The 26,740-nt window shown below is 59.5% G+C and overlaps 2 protein-coding genes across 7 annotated transcripts in view; one reads left to right on the top strand and one right to left on the bottom strand.

Annotated features, from left to right (window-relative positions):
• The window catches only part of NIBAN2 (niban apoptosis regulator 2), a 54,244-nt gene extending 37,002 nt beyond the window's left edge, over window positions 1-17,242 (top strand). Inside the window, exons 3-14 of the mRNA XM_027966422.2 lie at window positions 434-562; window positions 3,735-3,840; window positions 5,007-5,174; window positions 10,572-10,687; window positions 11,224-11,328; window positions 11,425-11,587; window positions 12,767-12,954; window positions 13,666-13,821; window positions 14,275-14,391; window positions 14,516-14,623; window positions 14,731-14,842; window positions 15,259-17,242. Of these exons, the coding sequence (XP_027822223.1) occupies window positions 434-562; window positions 3,735-3,840; window positions 5,007-5,174; window positions 10,572-10,687; window positions 11,224-11,328; window positions 11,425-11,587; window positions 12,767-12,954; window positions 13,666-13,821; window positions 14,275-14,391; window positions 14,516-14,623; window positions 14,731-14,842; window positions 15,259-15,842 (2,052 nt within the window). The 3' untranslated portion in view covers window positions 15,843-17,242. The remainder of the gene's footprint in view (window positions 1-433; window positions 563-3,734; window positions 3,841-5,006; window positions 5,175-10,571; window positions 10,688-11,223; window positions 11,329-11,424; window positions 11,588-12,766; window positions 12,955-13,665; window positions 13,822-14,274; window positions 14,392-14,515; window positions 14,624-14,730; window positions 14,843-15,258) is intronic.
• Window positions 17,243-18,731: 1,489 nt separating this feature from the next.
• The window catches only part of LRSAM1 (leucine rich repeat and sterile alpha motif containing 1), a 34,334-nt gene continuing 26,325 nt past the window's right edge, over window positions 18,732-26,740 (bottom strand). For all 6 annotated transcript variants that reach the window (XM_042245679.1, XM_060411785.1, XM_027966428.2 and 3 more), the window contains 6 exons: window positions 25,379-25,474; window positions 24,098-24,196; window positions 23,330-23,461; window positions 21,998-22,079; window positions 20,356-20,492; window positions 18,732-19,444 (listed from right to left, as the gene is read on the bottom strand). In XM_042245679.1, the coding sequence (XP_042101613.1) occupies window positions 19,319-19,444; window positions 20,356-20,492; window positions 21,998-22,079; window positions 23,330-23,461; window positions 24,098-24,196; window positions 25,379-25,474 (672 nt within the window). In that variant the 3' untranslated portion in view covers window positions 18,732-19,318. The remainder of the gene's footprint in view (window positions 19,445-20,355; window positions 20,493-21,997; window positions 22,080-23,329; window positions 23,462-24,097; window positions 24,197-25,378; window positions 25,475-26,740) is intronic.

Below are 26,740 nucleotides of genomic sequence, written 5' to 3' on the forward strand. Positions count from 1 at the left end.
AGGCTCTATGTCAAGTCTGTGTTGCCCTGAGGGGAAACAGACCCAGAGCAGGAAGAGAGATGTGCTCAGGTGCCGGCAGGCAGGCCTGTCCCCTCCGGCCGGAGTGACCGTGGCACAGTCACACTGCAGGGGGAGTGGACGGGGAAGCAGCCTGCCTCGGGCTCCGGAGACCTTCCCGAGGAGGCCGCCGTGTCTGCTGGGGCCAGGACGGGGCGGGGTCCTGTCTGGCTCCGCTGTCACAGTGCCTGGCCTGGGCTCTAGTCCGGCATCACCGGGCCTCTGGCTGGACCTGGAGTGGGGAGGGGGCCTTCGCTGTTCCCCAGCCTCATTTCCCCATCTGCCAAACGGGCGTTGCGCCGTGCTGCCTCAGAGACCTCGGTGAGGAGTGAGGTCAGGGTGGACGGCCTCAGTCCTCGCCCCTCGCCGCCCACAGGTGCCCCTGGAGGAGCGCATCATCTTCTCGGGGAACCTCTTCCAGTACCAGGAGGAGAACAAGAAGTGGAGGAACCGCTTCAGCCTCGTGCCGCACAACTATGGGCTGGTGCTCTACGAGAACAAAGTGGTGAGGCGCCCCGCAGGCCTTCCAGGCCCGGCCCAGCGCTTCTGCCGTGTCCCCACAGCCCCCTACTCTGCGATCGATAATGCTGCATGCCCCCCGACTCCTGAACGTGAGACCCCATACCTCCACCCTCAGCCAGCCATCGCACCCGTCTCGCTGTCACCAGGCGCAAAGCTGAGCCTCAGCATCTTTCCCCCAGCCCTTTCCTGCCTGCCCAAAGCTGGGCGCCCCCTCTCTGCGTGGCGTCTCACCCATCCAGGCACCCAGCTCACTGGGGGTCCCCTTTCGCTGTGCCTCTCCTCCAGAAGCAGCCCACCACTGGCCCTGGCCCACCCCCATGGCCCTCCCAATCTCTCCACCTCTAGGGCCCTCCTCCCCCCTCAGCCCCCTTCCTGCCTTGGGCTTCCACAGCCACAGCAAACTGGCCATTCCCCTGCCTCAGAGCACTCCTGGGTGCTGGTCCTGTCTTTTTTCCTTCCTGATGCCTCTGCTTGCAACTCCCTGCCCTGAAGCGGGGAAGCTGGGGGATGACTGTCCTTTTTTTAAAGTTTATTTAGTTTTGGTTCCATTAGGTCTTTGTTGCTGTGTGTGGGCTTTTATCTAGCTGTGGCAAACGGGGCCTGCTCTCTAGTTGTGGTCCTCGGGCTGCTCGTTATAGAGGCTTCTCTTCTTGCAGAACACAGGCTCTAGGGTGCTCAGGCTTAGTTGCCCAGCAGCAGGTGGAATCTTCCTGGACCAGGAATCGAACCCGTGCCCCCTGCACCCTCAGGCGGATTCTTGACCACCCGTCTGGGGATGAGTGTCCTTTGCCTTGGGCCCTCGGGGAAGTCCCACCTGGTTGAACCACAGACCCAACTTCTGCCGCACATTCCTCTAGAACAGCCAAAAGACAGGCTTGAGCGCCCTGTTTTGAGGCAAATCAGTGTTATTCAGTCACTCAGTCGTGTCCGACTCTTTGCGACCTCATGGGACTGCAGCGTGCCAGGCTCCTCTGTCGTCCACTATCTCCTGGAGTTTGCTCCAATTCATGTCCACTGAGTCGGTAGTGCTATCTAACCATTTCATCATCTGCCATCCCCTTCTGCTCTTGTTGTCAGTCTTTCCTAACATCGGGGTTTTTCCAGTGGGTTGGCTCTTTGCATCAGGTGGCCAAAATATTGGAGCTTCAGTTTCGGCATCAGTCCTTCCAGTGAATATTCAGGGTTGATTCCCTTTAGGTTTGGCTGGTTTGATCTCTTTGCAGTAGAGTAATACTTTGGCCACCTCATGCGAAGAGTTGACTCATTTGAAAAGACCCTGATGCTGGGAGGGATCAGGGGCAGGAGGAGAAGGGAACGACAGAGGATGAGATGGCTGGATGGCATCACCGACTCAATGGACGTGAGTTTGAGTGAATTCCGGGTGTTGGTGATGGACAGGGAGGTCTGGTGTGCTGCAGTTCATGGGGTCGCAAAGAGTCAGACACAACTGTGCGACTGAACTGAACTGAACATAAGCAGAGTCAGGAGCAACCAATGCCTCAGGGCAGCAGTTCTCAGTGCACAGAATCACCTGGAAGGCTGGTGTAGAAACAGGTTGCTGCCTGTGACTGATTCATGTTGATGTTTGACAGAAAACAACAAAATTCTGTAAAGCAATTATCCTTCAATTAAAAAATAAATTCAAAAAAAAATAAAAAAAAAACACACCATGTTGCTGGGCCTACCCTCAATTTGTTTCACGTCTGCAATGGGGCCAAGAATATGCATTTCTGACGAGTTCTCATGTGACTTTGATGCTGCTCATCAGGGACCACTTTGAAAATCTCGTTGGTCTCAGCCGCTCTCAAGAAATATGTTGAGTGGTGACACCTAGTGGCAAGGTGCAGCATGGCAGCCCTGCTGTACGAGCGCCTACATCAGAACTATTTTTCCTTCCCACTGGTGTAAGAAAGCAGTTGTTGTTCAGTCGCTCAGTTGTGTCCGATTCTTTGTGACCCCATGGACTGCAGCGTGCCAGGCCTCCCTGTCCTCTACTATCTCCTGGAGTTTGCCCAAGTTCATGTCCATTGAATCAATGGTGCCATCCAACTGTCTCATTCTCCGTCACCCCCTTCTCCTGCCTTCAATCTTTCCCAGCATCAGGGTCTTTTCCAGTGAGTTGGCCCTTTGCATCAGCTGGCCAAAGTATTGGAGCTTCAGCATCAGTCCTTCCAATGAATATATTCTCCTCCCAAGGGGCCTTGTGTGCTCAGGACCTAGAAAGTTAGTGGACAGTTCAGGGTAATCAAAGACCCTGGGCTCTAGAGGCTGACAGGCCAGGTTCATGTCTTAGGTTGGCTACCTTACATACCAGTTATGTGATGTTGGGGCTCGTAATGGTGCTCACCTCTGGATTGTGAGAATTCTGTGAAATACAGCATTCGGGGCCCATAGCACAGTACCTGCTAGGTAATGAACACTAGGCTGGTGTTAGCTGCTCCTTGTAGAGCCAGTAGTAGCAGTGGTGATAACATTAGGTTGGCCAAAAAGTTTTTTTCAGGTTTTTTTTCTGTAAGATGTTAACGGAAAACCTCAAACGAATTTTTTGGCGAACTCAGCCATAATCACATCAGCAGTGCTTACTGACGCTTGCTGTAGCAGGCACTGTGCTAAACCTTACCCAGTTATCTCCCTGGGTCCTTAGGGAGCCCTGTGAGGTAGGCACTATAATCACCCTGGTTTTGTAGATGAGGAAACTAAAGCATGTTGTTGTTACTTAGTTGCTAAGTGGTGCATAGCCTGCCAGGCTTCTCTGTCCATGGGGTTCTCCAGGCAAGAATACTGGAGTGGGCTGCCATTTCCTTCTCCAGGGAAATCTTCCTGAACTGGTGTCTCCTGCATTGGCAGGTGGATTCTTTACCGCTGAGCCACCAGGGACGTCCAGACTAAAGCACAGGAGATGTTATCCTTGACACACATAGTACTTAGTGAAGCTAGGATTTGAGCCCCGAGCCTGGGTCCTGCTCAGGACACCATGTTGCCTCTAGTCACAGTAATGATCAAACTCCTTTCTTTCTCTTCTCTTCCTCTCCTCCTCCTCCTCCCTGTCTTGGGCAGGGAACACTGAGTGGGGCTCTGGGGCCAGGTAGAGACATGGGGTTTAGGGTTGGCCATACCTGTAGCTGCCTCCACCATCTCTCTTGCCCCCTCCTCAGGCTTATGAGCGGCAGATCCCACCCCGAGCTGTCATCAACAGTGCGGGCTACAAAATCCTCACCTCCTTGGACCAGTACCTGGAACTTGTTGGCAACTCTTTACCAGGTAAAGGGACCACCCATCCCAGGCCAAGTGCCCAGGGATTTGGCCGGAGAGTGTGGGGGTCATTCCTGGTTCTGGAACGCCAAGCTCCATGTTTACAGGAACAGCAGCTGGGCTAGAGCTGTGGCAAGTGCTCAGCACAACCTGAACCTCCAAGGGGAGGCCTGAGAGGGGTTTTCCTGAAGTCACCCAGAGAATTGGGGCCACACCAGTGTGAGTCCCACCTAGCCCCCACTTCCTGAGCCTGGTAATCACAGCTGTGCAGGGGGCTTACTCTGTACTCTGCCCCTTCCCTGGGTCCCTGAGAGGTTCCAGGAGAAGACAATCCAGGTGCCCCACTTTGTAAGCTGCCAAGTCAATGCTACATTTGTGGGGAGCCATCCTAGGTGACCCCACCCCATCAGAGACACCCAAAATCTTTGTGGGATCACGTCTGCCTCTTAGCTGATCCCAAGGAGACCAAGGGGTAGTCAGACCCCCCTGTGTGGGACTTGGTGATTGAGGACTCAGCTGGAGTCTGGTTTTCCTGAATTCCAGCCCCTGCACTGGGAGGGCTGACCTTGGGGTGTTGTGGAGACCCCACGAGGTGCTGTGTGTGTGGTGAGCCCAGCACAGGGACCCAGAGCCAGGACCCAAAGAGCTGCCATTGTCCTGTTATTAACAGGAGTGACCAGGTCACAGCCCAGGACCACTTATCTCTCTGGATCTCAAATATCGATGTGGACAAAACAGAGAGAAAAATCCCCTTTTATTTATTCTGTATCCCCTGCCCCCATGCCTCCCTCCTACTTTGAACATTTAAGCCACCCTTTGGCTTCTGCAGCTGATATTTGAAGGGAAACCCAAGACAGTAATGCTTGGCCCTTGACCCTGAGAGTTCCAACCCTGTGTTATTTGTGCCTCCTGCATAGCGTTTAGAACCTGACCCCAGGGAGGTGTATGCATTACCAACTCTAAGAACTGGTGCTGGGGGGCCGGGGAGGGGGCAGGCCTTCTCTTAGCCAAGCTGTGGAGCCTGAGAGAAGCGGCCTCCCCGCTGACTCCGGTCATTCTGGGACAGGCCAGCCCCCTCTGGACCTGGAGGGGCAGGGCGAGGGGTCAGCTGCTGGCTGTCCTCTGGCCGAGGGAAGCCACAGAGGGGGGCCGCTTAGTGGGTGCTGTCTCCACAGCGACCACACCGAAATCGGGCTCTGCCCCCATCCTCAAGTGCCCCACGCAGTTCCCGCTCATCCTCTGGCACCCTTCGGCGCGTCACTACTACTTCTGCATGATGACGGAAGCCGAGCAGGACAAGTGGCAGGCTGTCCTGCAGGACTGCGTCCGACACTGCAACAATGGTGAGCCGCCCCTGAGGCCCCGCGAGCTGGGAGGGGGTTACCCGGTGCGTTGCTGAGTGGTGACACCTAGTGGGCGACTGTGGAGTGGCACCCCTGCTCTATGAGCCGTTCTTTTTCTTCTGGGGTTTTAGAAACCATGTTCAGTTCAGTTCAGTCCAGTCGCTCAGTCGTGTCCGACTCTTTGCGACCCCATGGACTGCAGCACGCCAGGCCTCCCTGTCCATCACCAACTCTCGGAGTTTACTCAGACTCAGTGTCCATTGAGTCAGTGAGGCCATCCTACCATCTCATCTTCTGTCGTCCCCTTCTCCTCCTGTCTTTAATCTTTCCCAGCATCAGGGTCTTTTCCAGTGAGTCAGCTCTTTGCATCAGGTGGCCAAAGTATTGGAGTTTAAGCTCCAGCATCAGTGCTTCCAGTGAACACCCAGGACTGACCTCCTTTAGGATGGACTGGTTGGATCTCCTTGCAGTCCAAGGAACTCTCAAGAGTCTTCAACACCACAGTTCAAAAGCATCAATTCTTTGGTGCTCAGCTTTCTTTATAGTCCAGCTGTCACATCCATACATGACCACTGGAAAGACAATAGCCTTGACTAGACGGACCTTTTGCCCTTAAAGTCCCTGGTGGCTCAGTTGGTAAGGAATCTGCCTGCAACGCAAAAGACCCAGGTTCAAACCCTGGGTGGGGAAGATCCCCTGGAGAAGGAAATGACAACCCACTCCAGTATTCTTGCCTGGAGAATCCCGTGGACAGAGGAGCCAGAAGGGCTAGAGTCTGTAGAGTTACAGAGTCAGACGTGACTTAGCAACTGAACCACCAACCGCCACTTTTCCTTCTGGTTTTTGGAAACCATTGTCATGCTGCTCTTAACCCTCTCCCCTGATGAAGACTGTTCTGTGACGCTGAGAAAAAAATATAGGAAATTGTTTCCAGAGGGATGCGGTTGTTGAGCTCCTGAATCACAGAGGAAAAACCCTGATTCTGCCACTTCCCAGCAACATGATCTTAGGAGAGCAACTTGCCTCTTGGAGCCTCTGTAAAATGGGGATAATATTTTCTCCTGTCTGAGAGGCTCTAGGAGGATTCACAGTCCTTGTTAAAGATTTTTTTATGGTGTCATTTCTTTCTTATCACTGACCTGCCTGGTAGTGTAGGAACTTCGCTTCCCCCCTCAGGGCCTCGTTCTCGTCTGTAAAGTTACAAGGTCTCTTCCAGCTCACTTATTCATTCAACAGACCTTTCAGTGTTTCTCTGAACCAGACCCAGGGCTGGGTGCTGAGAATGCAACGGGGAAGCAAGGCCTGGTCCCTCCCCTCCCCTGGTCCCTCACTGCCGGCAGCCTAGGGGTAGGGGCGACAGATGTTAAACAGATGAAGATACCAGGGGGTGGTGAGTCAGGACTGTGCTCGGTGCTGGGTGGGAGCCACCCAGGGAGCTTGGAGGGTATGTATATACTGGGGGGTTGCTGAGCTTGTATGGGAGGAGGGGTTGATGAGGGCGGCATCCTTGAGGAGGCAATGGTTCAGCTGAGACCTGAAGGATGCATAATTCTAGAACAGAGGGAGGCATGTTCTAGACAGAGGTCCCAGCGAGCATGAAGGGAGGCCTGGTGTGGGGGTGCTTCAGAGGAGGACGAATGAGGGCCTGAACTTGGGAGGGGGTGCCCGGAAATGGGACTGGCGGGGCACTGGGGTCAGATCCGGAGGGCCTCATGAAGCTCACAGGAGTTTGATCAGAAAGGCTTGATTGTCTCTTGGTGGCAGGGTGTGGGGGACGAGGGGCTTTCTGCCCCTGGGGGAGGAACAACCCTGTCCCAGACCCTGAACTTCTCTCCTGGTGACCAGCCGCCCCCATCCCCCACCCCATGCCTGCTCCACCCTCTGGCTGCAGGCACACCTCGGGCACAGGTCCACTTGGAGGCCAGACCATGGGCACCCACGCCTAGAGGCGGATTGTGTGGTGACTTGGCTCACCTCACCCGTCCTCTGTCCTTTCCACTCTCCAGGGCCGCCTCTGCCCCAGCTGAAATCTGCTGGGCGGCAGGAACCAGGTCTTCGGTCAGGCCAACCCCTGCCGCCCACAAAAGGCCTCCTGTTTCCAGGTCCCTGGGGGCTGAGGGGCCAGGACTGGGCAGAGCAATCTGGGTTCTGACCACCTGGCCCAGGGTACCTTTTCTCCTCCATTCCTCCTCCCCGCTCCCTCCCTCCCCTCCATCCCTGGCCCAGGCCCCTCCATCTCCAGGTTTCCAAGGCTAATGGCAGACCTGGCCAGGTGACCCCAGGCCAGGCTGGGTGGGGACCACCCAGCGGGGAGAAGAGCTGCCATTCATTTCCCCACTGCACAATGGCAGTTGTGATCAACTAGATTGCTAGATTATGGGGAGGAATCAATGGGCGGGTCCTGGGTAGAGCTCTTGGCCCTGTGCCTGGCACATAGCGAGCGCTCAGCTGGGAGGCTGAGTGGGTGGGTGTGGGTCTGTGGGCAGGCGGGGAGGCCAGGGGAGAGCTGCTGGGGCCGGGTGGGGAGCAGGGGCGTCCTGCAACTCGGTGTCAGGAGCTGATGGGGTGGTTTCAGAGGAGCCTCCCCCACCCCCCACCCGCCCCAGAACTGTGGGAAAGTTCTCAGCTTCCTCAGAGGCTGGGTCTGGAATTTGTGGGGCCTGGAATTGCTCATTCCGGGGGCTGCCAGGAAGTGGGGGGGGGGTGGCTGGAGGAGGCCAAGCTGGGTGGACGCCAGCTTGTCCAGGGTCCCCCTCCCATCCTGCATTCCTGGAGCAGCTGGGGGCAGCAGGGGCACTGAGCTGGGCTTCGGGGTGGGCCGGGGGTGCTGAGGTCAAGGCCTCTTCCTGTCTGCCCGCCGTCCCCCCCTCCTCTGTGGGACTGAAGAGTGCCGCTTCCTTTCTCAGCCTGACCCCGAGGACCCCACGGGCGGGCGGGAAGCCTCCAGGTCTCGCTGGAGCCACTGGGCCCGGGTTCCAGCCTGGGGCAGCCACCCTCCAGTGACTGTGTGACTTTGCTTCCCTGGACCTTGAGAGCCACCAGCCCCTCTGAGAGCTGCGTGCAGGAACGCGCGTGGGGTCTCAGCCTCAGCCTACTGGGGGCTGCTGTAACAAAGGGCCACAGCCTGGGTGGCTTCAACAGCAGAAGTTAGCTTTTGCTCAGTTCTGGACGCCCCACATCCAGGTGTCAGCAGGCTTGTTTTCTTCTGAGTCTCCTGGACTAGGAGGCAGCCAGCGTCTCCCTGGGGTCACCGTGTAGTCCTCGCTCCGGGTGTGCCCTGTCTCTTTGTCCAGATTTCTTCTTATAAGGACACCAGTCATGTCGGACCACGGCCCGGCCTTGTCCCCTCCTTTCAACTCAATTACCTAAGTCCTGGGCTTCTCAGGGGCTGCTAGTGGTAAAGAACCCTCCTGCCAGTGCAGAAGATGCAAGAGACGCGGGTTCAGTCCCTGGGTCGGGAAGGTCCCCTGGAGGAGGAAATGGCAACCCACTCCAGTATTCTTGCTTGGAGAAGCCCATGGGCAGAGGAGCCTGGTGGGTTTATAGACCAGGGGGTCACGCAGAGTCGGACACGACTGAAGTAACAGCATGCACACGCACGCACCTAAGTTTCCGCATCCAGACATGGCCCCTTTCTGAGCAGCTGGGGGTCAGGACTTCAGTGCGGCACTTTGTCGGGACACAAGTCAGTCCCCAACAGCCAGGCTCAGAGGGAGGGCTCAGGAGGGGCCACCCTCACTTTTGAGTCAGCCCCTCAGCGTGCAGAGTAGGGGTGTCCTGAGGTTCTGAGGCTTCACGTCTGACCAGAGCCTGGGATGTCAGCCACCTCCTTGCTGCTGCCCAGCCTGTCCTGCCACCTGGAAAGCGGCCCCTGCCCAGCACGCCCAGCTTGCTGTCTGCAGAATGCAAATGCCCGTGCATGAGAGAGGCTGCATGTATAACACACAGCCGGATTTTCTAGGCAAAACCTGGTCTCAGGGAGACAGTGCCTCCCTCCTTAATTAAGCCTGCCTCCTCCCCCAGCCCAGCTGGGCAGCACCCACCCCAGGGCTCTGTGGGACCCTCCTGCTCTGCTCCCTCCGTCGCTCCCTCCTGGATGCAGGTTCTGAAATGCTCAGGGCCCCATCCCAGTCCTGGGAGCTGCCACCGCCAGGCTGGGTTCTGGGCCTGTTTGTCCACTGCTGAGCCCCCCTTCAGCCCTGAACGGCAGTGATTCCTGGGTCACCCGGATGGTGGGAGGAGAGGCCCTCTCCATGCCAGAGAGGGGCTTTTTCTCTGTGGGGGTGACTCATTCCATAGTCATCACAGTGGGAGCTGGGATTTTAGAGGCCCCGGCTGCTGTTTGGCTCTGGGGACACAGCGGTCAGAGGCACAAGGCCAGGCAAGGGGGCCTCCTCCTGCCAGGCTCTGAGGTGTTTAACCACGTCTTCCCAAAGTCGGATGTTGCAACTTCCTGCAGCCTGTCTCCCCAGCACCCAGGAAGAGGTCCACATCTTGTTCAGCAACCCCCTGGTCAGCATGGGGGAGGTGGGCAAACTCCTCTGGCCCCCCACCACCTCCTCTAACAAAAGCCGTGGGTTGGTGTTCCCAGCCTCCCAGGTGCACAGCGGTGGTCACAGCGGACCCAGGGCCCCAGGAGCCAGTCGGGGCTTCAGTTTCTGATGCAGGGAGTGCCCCCCAGGCCTGCAACCGGGCCCACGGTGTGGTCCCTGCAGCCCCTCCATGGGTGTGTGAGGCCAGACTGGTCATAGCTCACACTGTTCAGAAGGGAACACTGAGGCCCTTTAGGGTTCGATGATCTTCTGCAAGGCTTGGCGAATGATAGCCAGGGAGCCAAACTGGGCCCATCGCCTGTCTGAGCAAATCCAGCTTTATTGGCCCGTTCGTTCACACCCTGTCCGCGCTAACTTTCCTGCTACAGCAGTGGGTGGAATGGCTGGGACAGAGGTCACCAGCCTGCAGAGCTGTGCGCATTTACCATCTGGCCCTCTTTGGGGGGAGTGTGCAGGCCCCTGATGGAGGAAGGGTCTCTGGGCGCCTCTGGCACCCCCTCTGCTGTGTTTTGAGGCCTCTCCTGGTTGGGGGGAGGGTGGGCTCCCCCAGTGGTCCTGGCTCTGCCACTCAGTGGCCTTGGCCTCTTGGCAGTGGCCTGACCTTGGAACCTGTTTCTTCATCTGTGAAAGCAGAAGCAACGACGGGGCCCACGTCTTGGGCTGGTGGGAGGGCTTAAGGAGATGAGGAGGGTACGAAGGAGGGCTGTCTTGCTGCTGCTGGCGGATTGTTACTACTCTTAACTGTTACTGCAACCTCTCCTGTCGCTGTTACTGCAAGAGCGGTGGGGGCCTCGGGCGGGGGCCATCCTGCCAACCTGCTCCCTCCGTCCCTCTCCCCGGGCAGGGATTCCCGAAGACTCCAAGGTGGAGGGCCCTGCGTTCACGGATGCCATCCGCATGTACCGCCAGTCCAAGGAGCTGTACGGCACCTGGGAGATGCTCTGTGGGAATGAGGTTCAGGTGAGGCCGGGGAGGCTGTGGAAGTCCACCCGGTGCCCAGAGGGTGGACTGAGCACGCTGGCAGGGCCCCGGGGCACTGGCTGCAGGTTTGGACCCAGATGACAAGCTTAGGTTTGGGCGGGTGGAGGCTGAGGTGGGCCAGGTAGGTGATTATTTTTGTTCAGCTGTTTCCCAAGCACCGACCCTGGACCAGGGGCTGGGTGCACTGAGAACAGGAGGGCACAGTCCTGACCCCTAGGGAGCTCTCTGTCTAGCAGGAGAAACACATTCGACTTCCACGTGCCGGCGAGGGGGGCTGGGGGAGCATTCTAGATGGGGAGGCTGCGTGTGCAGAGGTCCTGAGCTGGGGCCCCTGCTGGATCCTGCAGGACAGCCAAGCAGATCATCCAGGGCCTCTGGGAAGGATGCTTGGGAGACAGGGCAGTGGGGACGTGGAGCAAAGGGCAGCTTTGAGGGGGGCTTGAGTGGCTGGGTTTGCCGGAATGTGGAGAGGGGCTGGGCACGCTCCAAACCCTGCCCCTGCCTCCCGGTCCCAGATCCTGAGTAACCTGGTGATGGAGGAGCTGGGCCCTGAGCTGAAGGCAGAGCTGGTCCCCCGGCTGAAGGGGAAACCGCAGGAGCGACAGAGGCAGTGGATCCAGGTGGGTGGTCTGGGCGCAGGAGTGGGGGTGGGGGGCCCATGGGTGCCCGGCACCCCCAGCCTGACGCTGACCCCGACGCCAACACCCTGCCCACAGATCTCGGATGCCGTGTACCGCATGGTGTACGAACAGGCCAAGGCACGCTTTGAGGCGGTGCTGTCCAAGCTGCAGCTGGCCCGGCCGGCCATGGAGGCAGTCATCCGGACCGACATGGACCAGATCATCACCTCCAAGGAGCACCTGGCCAGCAAGATCCGAGGTAGGCAGGCTGCCTGCCCCGGCTGTCATCACGGGGCGGGCAGGCTGGGACCACCACCCTTGGGGGTCAGGGCCTCCCTCCTGCCTCTTTCAGGGACCCATGTACATGTCACAGCGGTGACTTGATTCACTGATTATTTTTTAAAAGCCAGAATTAAATCTGAGCCCTTGTTCTTCCAACCCCTGTGAGTCATTTGGTGGCTGTTATTTCTTTTCTTCGGCCTCATGGTGCAGCCAGTGGGATCTTAGTTCCCTGATCAGGGATCGAACATGCACTTCCACTGCAGGAAGCCTTAACCACTGGGTCACTGGGGAAGTCCCAGGTGGCTTTTGTCTCTATAGACCCAGATCTTGGGAGGTCCCAGCCTTCTGTTCATCTTCGGGCAGTCAGATTTATCACGGGCCATTTTAGCAACATCATCTGGACTTCGGGTGACCCACGCTGAGCCTGCCTGTCCTTTCCTGGGTCAGCTGGTGCTCCTTCCTGTCCTGAGCCTGGTGGGATCCTTTTGCTCACTGCCGCCTCCCCCCACACCCCCTGGCCATGGTTGTGGCGGTCATCAGTTCCCCGAGGGTTACTCTCTACCAGTTGTACTCACCGTGAGCTGGCGAGGACACTGAGTTGACATTTATTGTGTGGAACAAACAGCATTAGCCGGACAGAGGAGGAGGAGGGACGTCAGAACACCCTTGGGTGAAAATGCCTTGGTGGGACCTCTTGGAGATTGTCCCTGCCTGGGGGAGGTTGCCTTTTCCACAGTTTAGGCTGAGCCAGAGCAGAATTTGGGCTCAGGGTTTGCACAACCCAGAGACTCCTTGAATCCACTGGAGTGTTTTTCATTTTTTTAAAAAACAAAGGAGCAAGATCCCACTCCAGCCCCCAAAGGTGAGTTTTCTCTTCCTCCATCTAAATGGAGAAACTGTTGACCTTGAGACCTTTACATGGCCATTTTCTTAATCTCTTGACGTCATAGTTTCAGGAATTTGAGGATTCAACCTGAGAATGCCTGTTATCTGTGCTCCATTGTTAACCATTCCTCAAGAACCCTTCCCTTTGCTCATGTGGTCACCAGTGGTCTTCTCTAGAGAATGACACAGCCGCTTGCCTCTAGCCTAGGGACCTGGGACGGTGGGGGTTGCTCCTGGGGGTGCCGTCCACTAACCTGCTCCCTCGGCGCAGCCTCCATCCTCCCCAAGGCGGAGGTTTGTGTCCGGAACCACGTCCAGCCCTACATCCCATCCATCCTGGACGCCCTCATGGTTCCCACCAGCCAGGGCTTCACAGAAGTGCGGGATGTCTTCTTCAAGGAAGTCACCGACATGAACCTGAATGTCATCAATGAGGGTGGCATCGACAAGCTGGGCGAGGTGAGATGGGCCCTGGGTTTGGTTTTGGGTCTGGTCTGGCCCCCGTCAGGCCCTCACTGCGATGAGGGCAGGCCCTTTCCCTCCTGGGCATAACTTGTGAACAGAGGGTCTGCAGGAGGCATGGAGCCGGCCATGTCCACAGATGCCATTTTTGTGCCCCTCACAGATGGAGCCGGCCCCTCTCGCTTCTGAGTTAGCTGGTTCTCGGGTTGAGCGGCCTTCCACAGGCCCCATATCGGGGTGGTCTACTGCCGGGAGCCCCACATGGTTGTCAGGTCTGGGAGACAGAATCGGCCCTGTGACCTTAGCTGCTTCTCCACCCCAAACTGAGGAGTTGCATTGACAATAATAATCATAGACTTTGAGAACCATAGAGGACCCTGGGGATCACAAAAACCCATCTCCAGATTTGGAGGCTGAGGAAACCAAGGCTCAGAGATGGTGAGCGACTTGCCCAGGGCCGCCCAGCACTCAGGCCGGCCTGTCTCCACTCGCTGCGCTGCTGCAACCCCGCTCCTGCCTGCAGAGCCTCGGCTTTCCCGTCCCAGGTCCTCCAGCGTGTTCCCTGGCGATCACCACTGCCGGATGGTCTTCCCTGGCGCCAGTGCCAGCCCCGGAGCCTGTACTCAGAGGGCCCAGGGGCTGCGGGGGCTGCCCGGCCCCTCCGGCGGCCCCAGCTCAGGTCCCTCGTGTGTCCCTGCCTCCTTGCAGTACATGGAGAAGCTGTCCCAGCTGGCGTACCACCCCCTCAAGATGCACAGCTGCTACGAGAAGATGGAGCCGCTGCGGCTCGACGGGCTGCAGCAGCGTTTTGACGTGTCCAGCATGTCTGTGTTCAAGCAGCGAGCCCAGATCCACATGCGTGAGGTGGGCACAGGGCTTGCCAGGGCCCTGACTATCCCCGCAATCCTGCATGTCCTCTCCTGCTCCGATCTCTTGGCCATGCTCTCGGATCTGTTTGGATGCCTGTCCCTCTGTCCACCTGGTTAAGTCAGACTCACCTCTTGGGTCTCAGAGACCCCTTCCTCCAGGAAGCCCTCCCTATTCCCTAAACTCCTTCCCACAGGGCCCAGATGCTCTGTTCCCCTGGGGCAAGGAGGGGTGGCGCTGGTGCCTGGCAGTGAGCCAGTGCTCTAGACACAGCATAGGAGTGAGCAAGTGAAAGGGTGTCTGAGTGCCTGGACACCCCTTCCTCCCAGGGGGACACCCCTCCTCCCAGGGAGCACCCCACCTCCCTGGGGTCACCCCTCCTCCCCGGGGTCACCTCTTCTCCCCAGGGGGGCACGCCTTCACATGCCCTATGGTACGCTCCACCTCCAGCAAATGGACAACGCCGTGTACACCTTCGAGACCCTCCTGCACCAGGAGCTGGGGAAGGGGCCCACCAAGGAGGAGCTGTGCAAGTCCATCCAGCGCATCCTGGAGCGGGTGCTGAAGGTGAGCTGCCCGGCCGGGCCCTGCCCCTCTGCCCCGGGAAGGAGACAGGGGCCTGGGTGAGACGGGGGTGCTGATGGAGGCCCCTGACCCAGAGCTGCCCCCGCCCCGGCCCCTCTCCCGGCAGAAGTACGACTACGACAGCAGCACGGTGCGGAAGCGCTTCTTCCGGGAGGCGCTGCTGCAGATCACCATTCCATTCCTGCTCAAGAAGCTGGCGCCCACCTGCAAGTCGGTGAGCAGCCCTCCACTCCCGCCCGCCGCCTGCCGCCCGCCGCCCAGAGCCTGACCCGCAGCCCTGACCGCCCCTCTCTCTGCCCCCACGCCCACCCCGGCCGGCAGGAGCTGTCCCGGTTCCAGGAACTGATCTTCGAGGACTTTGCCAGGTTCATCCTGGTGGAGAACACGTATGAGGAGGTGGTGCTGCAGACGGTCATGAAGGACATCCTCCAGGGTCAGTGCCGCCGGCTGCAGAGCCGGGTGGGGCTGCCCTGCCGTGTGGCCCCAGTTAGGACTCTCACTGCTGGAGGGTGGCGGAGGCGGGCGCCCAGAGGCTTCCTGGTGGGGTCAGCTAAGCTACAAAGGGGAGACTCAGGCGGTGAGCCCACTGTTCGTGGTATGGGTCTGGGGCGGTGTCCGGCCCAGTGCCTTAGGTACGTTGAGGGTCCTTGGTACTTTGGGGAGTGTCAGGTGAGTGATGGGGGTTAGGGTCCCACCCCCTGCTTCCCACACTGAGGCCTCGAAGAAGCCTGGTCCGGTCGCAGTGCCCACTCAGGCCGAGGGGTTGTGACGTGGGGCACACGGTGCGGGGTGTACTGGTGGCCGTCAGCACCCCCGCTCAGTGTCCCGTCACCCCTTTCTGCCCCGCAGCCGTGAAGGAGGCCGCCGTGCAGAGGAAACACAACCTGTACCGGGACAGCGTAGTCATGCACAACAGCGACCCCAACCTGCACCTGCTGGCTGAGGGCGCGCCCATCGACTGGGGCGAGGAGTATGGGGACAGCGGCGGTGGCGGCGGGGACCCCGGCGTCCAGGAAGCAGCCCCCGTCTCGGAAAAGCGCCGGCGTGCCAAGCAGGTGGTGTCCGTGGTCCAGGACGAGGACGCGGGGCTGCCCTTTGAGCCCGCCCCTGGGCCGCCATCACCCTCGTCCCCGGACAGCGTCACTGAGCTCCGTGGCCTGCTGGCTGGGGATCTGCGGGCCGAGAGCCCCCCGCTGGCCGGCCCCCTGCTCAACGGGGCCCCCGTGCAGGAGAGCCCCCAGCCCGGGCTGGCCCCCGAGGCCACCTCACCGCCCGCCTCACCCCTCCGGCAGCTCCCGTCCGAAAAGCTCGTAGGCCCCGAGCCTCCCAAGCCCAGCGACCAGGAGACCGGCGAGCAGGTGTCTGGCCCGGGTGGCCGCCCCCCCATCCACACCACCACCGAGGACAGTGCCGGGGTGCAGACCGAGTTCTAGGCAGGTCGCCCCTGGAGCCTCTGTTGGACACAGCACGTGGGCCACTCCCTCCGGGGCCCTGGCTTGGCTCTGGGCGGGGAGCACAGGATCTGTGCCTTCCTGGCGGGGCGGGGCGGGGGCAGGGCTGGTGTGGCACCAAGGGGGCTGGGCGAGGATGGGCCCACTTGAGTCACTTTATGGGTTTGGTCACACTTGGTTGCTCTGTTTTCTCTTCTGTGGGATGATCGTGGCTTTCCTGCTCCTGGGGGGGAGGGGGGCTGGGAGCACTCTGAGTCCGCCCTCCCCGCCTGCCTGCCTCTGTGGCCTGTTCCCCTCGTGGGTCTTGCCATCCACGGAAGGAGGGCGGTGAGAGCTGTGTCCACCGCCTGGCTTCTCCCATCACTGAGGGGGCCTGTTAGAACCAGGAGGCCTGAGCGCTGAGGCCCATCTCTGAGCCCCTGAGGCCAGTTTTGGAGTGGACTCTGGCCTGGCTCTCCCACCCCAGGTGAAGGGACGTGCAAGGAGGGGGTCTTGAGGCTGGGGGGGGGGCGGTGCTGGGGGAGGGCTGCCTCTCGAGGTGGGGTGGGAACAGGAACAGCCTGGAATGTGCTGGTCTGGGGCGAGGACGTGTCTGAGGGAAGGAGGGGTGACCTCTGCAGAGGTACTGCTGGCGGGGTGGGCGGGGTGCACTTGAGGGGTTGCCGGAAGCTGAGATTCTGCTCGCCTCTACTTGCTGGCGTCTGGTCTCTAGGAGTCCCTCTGTCCGGCTGGGCTGGGGATGGGGACACTGCTCAGTGGCAGGGCTGGGCGGGTGTGGACGCTCTCTTCTGTGGGCCACTTCCAAGGTACACGCTGTCCCTCGAAGGAGCTGGCGGGGCTCGAGAGGGGCCATGGTGCCCCAGGACATCACGAGCATTTGGGGCAGGCTGGGGCTCTAATGCACCGCACCCTGACAACTCCAGGACTGTTCATGTGGCCCTGCTGTTCCCCGCCCCTCAGCTCCTTGTTCCTGAGGGTGAGCGTTAAGTCGCAGTCATCCCCAGGGGCTGGGGCCACCTGGTTTTCCCAGGCCCTCTCTTCTGCTTTGAAGGGAAGGCAGACAGGACAGAAACCTCCTTCAGGGTCCTCACCGGCCCCCCACCGCAGCCCTGCATCTCCCATCCCCTGGATCTGCTAACTGGGCCAGGGCCTGGGACCCATGGGATGTGCGGCGCTGGCTGGTGCTCAGGGACCCCCTTCGAGTCCCCTGCAGCCCCAGTCTCAATGCCGAACTAACCTCTTTGACCAATACATTCCGTCTGAAGATGCTCTCCTCTGGTGCCTTCTCTTGGGACTTTCTGATCATCCTTCCCAGATATTGTATTGAAGATATTATGCAAACTGTTTAAGCTTCTACTAATCAATAAAGTGCTTTATTTAAAGCCAGTGGCCCATGTGTGATGCTGGCTGGGTGGGAGACCTGGGCTGGAGACGGGCCTCTGCACCTTGACTTTCGGGGCTCGCTGCTTACAGGTGCACGTGACCAGAGTTCTCCTATGAACCCATTTTCCAGAGGAGAAAACTGAGACTCGGTGAGGAGGGGCACAGCAGGTAGGTGACTAGCCTGATGGCAGCTCAGACAGCTTCCTCTGCTGGGGGTTCTGTGCGGGGTGGGCCTCTGGCAGCTTCGGGCAATGGGGAGGGCAGCTCCTTTATGGCCATGGTGGGCGGGCTCACACTGGATCCAGTGATGCCAGCGTTTAAGACTCCTGCTCACAAGGCGAGCACTCCTGAGTACTTACCGTGGGCTGTGCGCATTACCTGCAGGACGAGGTAACCTCCGGGGGACGGGCACCATCATCACACTAGTGTGTAAACTGAGGCCCAGGGGCACGGGGAGCCTGGGCAGAAGTTCTGGGTCATGGGGACACCTCCCCCCTGCCAGCTGGTGGGGACAGGCTACCCCTGTTGGGTAGGCACCTTGGGGGATGGTGGCCAGTGCCCGAAGTTCTGTCAACAAGGGCGGAGATGAGAAAACGGGGGCTCAGCAGGGTTTTTTGCTGTTGACTTTGGCAGGTCATCAAACCCAGCCTCAGACTGCTCACCTATAAAAGGAGCCTCGTGAGGCTTCAAGGAGACCCGCCATATGCCCTGCTCTGCAACGTGGCCCTGCCCATCTCAGGCCGCCATCTCCCCTCTTAGCTGAGCGGAGCTCAGGAGCGGGGGGGGGGGGGGGGGGTGTGGGGTGGGGTGGGGTGGGTGGGTGGGTGGGTGTGGGTGCAACTTGGAAAGCAGGACTCGGTCCACAAGGGGCTGTTACCTGTTTCAGCCACAGGACTGCCCAGCCCAGCAAGGCAGGGAGAGGGCCTGGCCTGCGTCCTACCGGTTCTCACGCGGGGCCCGGGATGAGCCCGCAGAGCCCCCTGGTGGCCACCGGCCTGGGTCCGGGCCCCCTACTGTCCCTCACTGAATAGGTAGGGACATAGGGTCTGAAAGGCTGGCCGGGGTCCGAGTTATCTGGAGGCAGAGCAGGCACCCCAGCAGGCCTGCCTCTAGCCCAGAGAGAAAGCTGCCCTTGGCTCAAAATGATCTGCCCCCAAAATGCACGACCAAGTTCAGCTCTGCCGCAAGCACGAGGAGCACGGCTCCCTCTAGACTTGTGCAGCGAGCGACCTGCGCAACTGCACGGGTTCGGAGTCAAGATGCTTCTGTCCTGGTTGCAGGGCCCCGGGCCCCCTGGTCTGGGGTAATGGTTACACAGCACACAAGGTGGCCCACATGGCCCCATCTCCTCCGAGGACTTTCCAAGCCCGTCTCCTCCTGAGCCCGGTCTCTCCACCTGCAAAAGGGAGGTGTGGGTAAATTCACACACCTCACCCCCACTTCCCCCCTCCCTGGGCTCCACCAGGGCCCAGTGATGACTCAGGAGGAGCAGGCTAGAGATGGGTTTATTGACGTTCCTGCTTCAGGTCTCTGAAGCTCAGGGTCTGCTCCTGAGCTGCGTGGGGAGAGGAGGTGCAGGTCTATGGAGCAGAGGGGCCCAGAGCTCAGGGCAGGGCGGGGTGGGGGTAAGCAGGGAGGGAGGCCAGGAGGGGCTGATGTTGCCTGGGGCACTAGACCTGCGCTGAACGCCTCCTGGCCAGTTGATCCCAGGACAGGCCACAGCGGCCGCCCCTACCTGGGCCAGGGCTCCCACCACCGCTGCCGAGTGGGACGGCACTGCCCGGGTTCCCCTGAGGAGGAAACCAAGGCTCCAGGAGGGGCTGTGACCGCCGCGGGCAGCTGGGACCCTCGGTGCTGGCTCAGACGGAGGTGCAGCTGTTGCTGGTCCCACCCCAGACCCTGTGGTCCTGCTGCGAGGGGTCCCCCCGCCCCCTCTACAGGATTTAAACTGCTCCGTCCTTGGGCAGGAACGCTCCTGTCTCAGCCTGGCCCAGGACGGGGTAGGGAGGCCAGACCAGCCTGTGGGGAACAGGAAGGAGTGGAGCCCCGGGCCCGAGGGTGGCAGAGGCCGGCGCTCAGCTGCTGTGGTAGATGCGGAGGCGCTGGGCGATGTCCTGGCGGCACAGCGGGCAGGTGCGCAGGGGCTGGGAGCACAGCTGGCAGCAGCAGACATGGCCGCAGTTGAGGAAGATCATCTGGGCCTAGGGGTTGGGGGGAGTGGGGATGTCAGGGCCCCACCCCGGCCGGTGCCCCGGCCCCTTGTCCTTCCGCCTGAAGATCTGACCGCACGGTCGTCAGACTCCATTCCCCGTCCAACACAGGATCCCACCGCCCTCCCAGGACGTGCTCCATGCCCCCGCCCTCTGTAGCAGCCGTTTGGGGTGGGGGGAGGGTGGTCCCTTGCCTGTCTCACCAGCCCTGCTGTTAAGAGGATGTGCAGGTTGCTTCCAATTTAGGGATTTTTATGCACTTTGCCTCAAAATGACCCCAACCTTATGGATCACAAGCTGTGGATGTGTCCATGCTTTGCCTCAGCATTTCCTCTTTTTAGGAGAGACAGGAAGCCACCTCTGGGGCCCAGAGCAGAGGTTTGGTTAAATTCATAACCAAGTCCTCCCCAACCCCTGTATCATGGCATTCTCTGGGGCCATCAAAGACCACGGGGTGATCAAACTGTTAACATGTGGCCTTTTCCAAGTAGGATCATGGTGGAGGGAACAGGGGTTTATTTTATATGCTATGTTGTTTTTTTATAACAGCTGTTAATTTTGTTTTTAAAACTAAGAGTTTTGAAAAAAACCTCTCCAGGGAAAATTTTGTTGATATTTAATGACTTGGGAAATTTCCCTGCATGAATTTAAAAAACTCTTCTGTAAAAAAAAAGAAAAAAGGCCCAGCAAATGCTGTCAGTATTGCTCATGTTTTGAGTCTTGGGATCATGGGTCATTTTAATTTCCTGTATTTTCCAAAATTTCTAATGAACACAACATATTTTTAAACTCTCTGCAGAATGAATCACCCATGCCTGAGAGGGTGGCAGGTGCTGGACAGGCGGGTGCGGGGGTGGGGGGATGGTGGCCCCGGGGGTTGGGCCCATCACCCCTAGACTTACCTCCCGTTCCAGGCACACCACACACTCTGAGGTCTGTACCTCCAGCAGCTCTGCGGGGGGAGCCGAGGGTCTCACTGCTTCAGGCAGCTCCTCGGGGGCTGTGGGCAGGACCCCGCCCTCGGGTGGCTTCAGCAGCTCTGTGGGGAAAGACAGAGGCTGAGCCAGGGTTCTGACTATCTAACCCCATCCCTCCCCGGCCCAGCCTGCCTTAAGTGGACAGAGAGCTGGAGGTGGCGGGCGGGGGTGATGCTCCCACACACCCTCTTGTTTCTCTTTGCTGAGCCTCATTCCCCATCTATAAAGTGGGAGGGCCAGGACCCTGGGCAACTGAGTCCTCTTACCCCTCACACACCCTGAACCCCTCTGGGCTACCCTGCCACTGTCACAGATGAGAAATCAGGGAGGGAAAGCTGCTCGCCGACGGCCAGAGGGCCACCTGGTGGTGGGGCCGCAGGGCCAGGAACCCTGGGTGAGGGGCTCTGGGGGGCGCCCGACCTTGAGCACAGATTCCCCACCAGGGGCCCGGGCACAAGGGGCCCAGAGGAGCAGGGAAAGGACTAGACAGCTCTCAAGGCTGCGCCCCTGCCCTGGGAGAGCTCCCAGCACACCTGCTGCTCCGCCCTAAGCCAGCTTCCTCTGCCCAGGTCCCAAGCGCCCAAAGCAGGACGTGAGAATCCATCTCTCATCACACCACCTGCGCCAGTGACACCCGAGTCTCTTCATCCCTGAGCCCCCTCCCCTCAGAGCACATGTTGTTCAAGTAGTCTGTGGTTTAAATTACTAATTTCTGATAATCAGGGAAAAAAACCTTAACGATTTCCTTTTTTTTTTAAAGCCTGTCACAACCACCCTAGACCTTCTAAGGGCCTCATGGTGCCCCCCAAACAACCGCTGTAGGCGTGGGGGGAGGCACATCTCTATTTCATGGAACATATGTTGAGTCCTGGGATTTGGAGAACTGTCAGGAAGATGCCTGAGGATCTGCTGCCCGTGAGCTAAGAAGGAGATGTCCCGCCCCGGCCCCTCCCTGGAGGGCGGCCACGGTCAGGGAGAAGCCCTCAAGGTTAGGGTTAACCTCTCTGCCTCAGTTTCCTCATCCCTCAAAGGAGGGCAGCAGCGGCGCCCACCCCGTGGGGCTGCACAAAGGAGGCCTGACACGGTCATCGTGTCAAATGCCTGACACCTGTCCTGCTCGGCAGGCAGGAGACCCTGACTCCTCCCCACACCCCTAACCCCACCCACAATCCCTCCTGCCCCCACTCAGCCACAGCTCCTCCCGCCTCCCAGTCCGCACCACACACATCTCTGTCCACACACACCTGCCCCGGGCGCAGTGCTGGGCACCTGTGGGCACTGGGCCCGGCGGGTTTCTCCCGCTACTCCAGGGCCCCTGAGTGTGTGGTTCCTGATGTCAGTAGGGTGGGTTTAGGGAAGCCAGGAGGGTCCCTCCACCACCATAGGAAAAGCTCATGTTTTCCATTTTGGGGCCTATTTTTCCCATTTATAAATGGCTTCTTTAGGAGATGAGCTTAAGGACTGGCAGGGGTTGGAAGTGGTCCTACTCGTCCTGAAAGGGAAAGAGGTGATGCTCCAGCCACGCCCCCGCGTCAGGGCTCTGCTAGGAGAGGCCGGGCGTCGGTACCTGGCTGGGTCCTGGCCGCGTCCAGCAGCTCCTGGGCTCTGCGCAGGATCTCGTGCTGCAGGCCGGCCTCCGAGACACCCACCTGCGAGGACCGAGGGGGCAGGTCAGGGCCTGGGCACGGCTGGGCAGGGGGCCTGCGGCGCAGCACAGAGCCGCCAGGACCGCCTCCTCCCTGACTTCTGGCACCTTCGACTAGACATGTGGAGGCTGACCGGCCCGGCCATCATTGCGGCGGAAAGACAGGGAAACCAGCACTGGTGACAGCCCCGGTCCAGCAAGTGCAGGGGCTGGGCCGACAGCGGTGGGCTGTCAGTTCACGCAGTCGGGTGGTTCACACCGAGGCCGGACTGCTGCAAAGTGGCCGCACCAGACGCTCAGTCCCTCAGCCTCCAGAGCAAGCGCTCCTGAACTTGGGCAACGTGGCCCACGTAGTCCTTCTGAGCCCTGGTGTCTGTGTCTGCCTCTGTCAAGGGACCAGGCAGTTCAGCAGAGTGGCCGACAGCACGGCCCCTGGGCTGGACGTGGCTCTGCCATGTGACCTCAGGCAAGCTACTACCTTGCTGTGTCTCCATGTCCTCACCTGAAAAATGACGATGACCGTACCTGCCTGCCTAGGTTATTGTGTATGTGCTCTTTGTGAGTCCATGGACCACAGCCGGCTGGGCTCCTCCGTCCATGGATTCTCCAGGCAAGAATGCTGAAGTGGGTTGCTGTTTCCTTCTCCAAGGGAGCTTCCTGATCCAGGGATTGAACCCACATTCTTGTGTCTCCTGCATTGGCAGGCAGACTCTTTACCACTGTGCTACCTGGGAAGCCCAGGTTATTATGAGGATCCGATGAATTTATATGTAAAACACGCTTAGATGTTTATCTAAAACATGCTTATATGTAAAACGCGCTTAACAGTGTCAAACACTGTTAAGTACTCGCCAGAGTCAGTATTTGTCTCTTCTGAAGAGTAAATGAATTCATGCAGAGTGTACCAGGCGCAGGCAGTGCTGCCGATAGAACTGTCAGCCCAGAGTGTGGGGAAAGGACGGTCCAGATGGCCTCCAAGGACCTGCCCAGCCTATGATGTGAAGATCCCATCTGACAGGGGCTGGCGGAGGGGACAATCTGGGGTCCGCAGCACCTGCGGCTCTGGCTTTTGTAGCCAGGTGACTGGGGGCAGACAGGGCAGGCGTCCTGGCCTGCTGGGAGCAAGGCGGCCCCAAGTCACCTGCAGGCGGCAAGCCTTGCCAAGAACTGCGTGAAGATCAAGTCCCCCCTCGGCTGTCGGGCCAGGGCCCTGCCCACCTCCCTAGCCTCCCCCAAGGGGCCGCCGCGGTCCACCTTGGCCAGGTCCGCAGGGCCCATCCGGCTCAGCATGGCCAGTGAGAGGCGGTGGTGGGCGAAGATAGGCAGGTAGTGCTCAGCCGACAGCTCCACCAGGAGGGCCACCAGCGGGCGCTCCAAGCCTTCTTCCTGCAAGACACACCCGTGGGGGAAGCCCAGTGCACCACAGACCGGGAAAAACCACAAGGCCGTGACTTACCACAGCACACCCAGAGTTCAGATATGTGTAACGCGACAGGAAAAATGTATTCTTGGGACTTTTCCTACCGAGACGGCTATGGAAGGGCACAGAGACAGATGCGTGAAGCAGTTGGTTCACTGCCACTCAGTAAACCTGACAAAGCCAGCAACGTAAGTGCCCATCGAGGAGGGGGACTGTTGAAGCAAATGAAATCACCCAGATCTTACATCATCAGATCCAGACACACAAGGAGATCTACACACCCGGGGCTGGAGAACACTACTGTTGAGGCTCCATTTTTATTAAAAAAAAAAAAAAGGGCATGTGAGGAGGGGGAAGGGACCACCCCTGTCCTGTCCGAGCCCCTGCAGTGGTGAGCACACAGCGGGCTCCACCCGGCAGGAACTGTCTTCCCGCCACCAGAACCAATGCCGCCCCCACCATTCCTGTGCCTGCCCAGGCCGAGGACAGGCCCCGGTGCACCGGTCACCAGAGATGGGAAGGGAATTCCACCAGACAGATCAGCAAGCTGGCACTACCGGGGCCCAGGGCTCCTGTGGGGTAGGCACGCCCGCAACTCTCACCTGCAGCTTCAAGGACAAGGGTTTCTGGTTCAAGAGCCGCTGATACTGAATCAGCCAGTAATTCTCCTGTTTGGTTTCACTTTGGGCTTCTAACTCCGTCTGCCAAGAAGGAAGCAGACACTGTTAGTTACGAGTCAGAAACGCTGATGGCATGGGCGGCTGTGAACGGCATATGGATGGACTTGGTGTTTTACCAAGAACATCCCTCTCCACTAAGTCTCACTGTTTCATCTGTAGGAACCTGGGCAGCTGACATGTGGCGCCCCTGCCCCCCGCCGCCCCGGGCATCATGACTTGGAGGGGAGACACCTTCTCATCTCCCTGTGGGAAAAACAAAGCAGTAGGCAGACGTCTCCTCCCCCCGGGAGGCTCTGCGTGTCCTCTGGGTGCCAGCAGGGGGAGAGCTGGGACGCTAGGGGTAACTCAGCTTCTGGAGGGCACCTTGTCCACCTTCACCCACAAAGCCGGAGCATTGAGAACAGGAGAGAGGGGTGTCCACACAGGACATGGGCACAGAGACAGATGCACAAGGAAGTTGGCTATTCACACGGATTCCTCCACCCCGTCACTCAGGCACGGTTCTAGGTGCTGGGGATGGAGGAGTAAGCGCAGCAACAGCAAGAGCATCAGGGCGCTTGGTGCCAGCCTGCTGTGTGCTGGGAGATGCCGTTTTACTCAGTTCTCACAACTCTGTGAAGCAGTCTCGACGTCACAGGTGAGGAGACTGAGCGACTGGCAGAGAGATTAGCAGCCGGCCCAAGAGCCAAGGGCCGCCCCGAGTCAGAGCCAGGTTCAGGCCCAGCTTGGAGCCTGTGCCGAGCCACCAAGCCGGGGCCACGGCTGCACGCTGCGCCGTGGGACTGCAACTTGGGCATCCCCCAGCTCCCTGGGCAGGCCCTCTTGGACCTAGCTAAGTGACTCCCCTTTTCTGGCCTGGCCCTCTCTGGACTGGACACACCTCTCTTCGGGAGCCTGTGACCCTGATGGTCACGTCCTGCTGCAGTGGACAGCGAGTCACCAAGGTCCCTGTGGGCGGGAGCCTGGCCATGACAAGGCTGGCCGTGCATAGCACATGTTAACGTGGTCTGTGCCCAGCGGCACAAACATACCACCCGGGCTCGTGCAGGGCTCGGGAAGAGACTGGCCTTGCTGTCATCTGTTCCCGGCACAGGGCCTGGCCCACGGTGGAGCTCAGGGGATGTCTAGGATAACGACGCGTTTCTAAGAACAGTGGGCTTGGAGGGAAAGCCACCCCGCGCACGACATGGACGCCACATGTACCAGGATCTCCCGGAGCTCCTCTTCTCGCTGCGTCTTCTCCTTGAGCAGCTGCTGGAGCAGTGAGCTCAGGGCCCAGCGCTGCTCCGAGATCATCTCCTGCGACAGAAGGCCGTGGCCAGTGCTGGGAGCTCACGGCTCCCCGGCCCCAAGGCACCCGTGGCGCAGTGGCAGGACACCCCTCCAACTGGTTCTCAGCTGGGGGCTGCGGTAGGCCTGACTCCCATCAAGGCTCTGTCCTTGATCTCAGGCTGAGGACCGGGGGAGAGAGTGGAGGTGCCCTTCTCCCCAGCCTGCACCTCCCTTCCCTGGAGGGCGGGCAAGGCCAGGCATGGGATCTAGTGCCCAATGACAGTGCGGTGATGAGAAACGCCAAACAAAGGAAATGACAAGCGGCAGGGACCCTGACTTCGGGCTCACTGACCACAGAGCACCTGGGCAGAAGCAAAGGGCAAGAGGGGTGAGGAGCCCACGCCAGCCAGCATGGTGGAACGGGCATACCCCAGAGAGCCCCATCTGTGTCCACGCTCCACTCCTCTCTTCCTCTTGGAATATCCCATGGAGACCCCAAGAAGGGGAGCCCCACAGCTCCAACAGGCAGGAGATGGGCACCCACCAAGCACAGAGGTTATGCTGGGGGTTGAGTGCCCCTAACCTCGGCAAGGCTGAGGCCTCTCCCACTGATCTCTGATGGCTCCATGACACAGGCTGGGTCTAGGAGACTCCTTCTATTTTATGCAGGGGCAACCTGAAGGCCTGGGGAGGGGAGGCAACCTACCTAAGGTCACACAGCGGCAGACCTGTGACCAGGACTCCAGACCCTAGCTCTCTTCCGCAGTGAGAAACCCATGGGATAAACAAAAACTTGTCCGCTGAGGACAGACACAGGGACAGGGGCAGACAGAAGGCTCTGCTCGAAAGCCGGGCACAGGGCACACGCCCTCTCACACCATGGACCCAGCCCCTCTGTGAACGCCTGGGAAGACTGAGGCACAGAACAGGCAAAGGGCCATCCCTCCGCCCCTCTTCCCCTCCCGGCCCAGGGCACACAGCAAGGGCCAGAGATCAGGGGAGCTGCCTGCAGGAGTGACAGGCACTCCTCCTCCAAACATCCTGGGGATACCAAGAATGCTGTCCCCTCCGGGGTGTTAGCTGTGAGAACCAGTGCCCCAGAAGCATGGCTTGAGAGAGGCAGGGAGCTCAGTAGCGACCCAGCTCCAAAACAAAGACAACACGGAGATGGAGATGCAGCCTGGTGAGCCTTGGCAATGAAACCCTCCTTCCTCTGACCTTCCTGCCTAGCAACAGGTTGACCCACCCCTAACCTGGGCCTGCGCTGGGCCCGCATGAGCCTTCTGGGGTCGT

This window comes from Ovis aries, chromosome 3 (assembly GCF_016772045.2).
Source record: "Ovis aries strain OAR_USU_Benz2616 breed Rambouillet chromosome 3, ARS-UI_Ramb_v3.0, whole genome shotgun sequence".
Classification (NCBI taxonomy): Eukaryota; Metazoa; Chordata; class Mammalia; order Artiodactyla; family Bovidae; genus Ovis; species Ovis aries.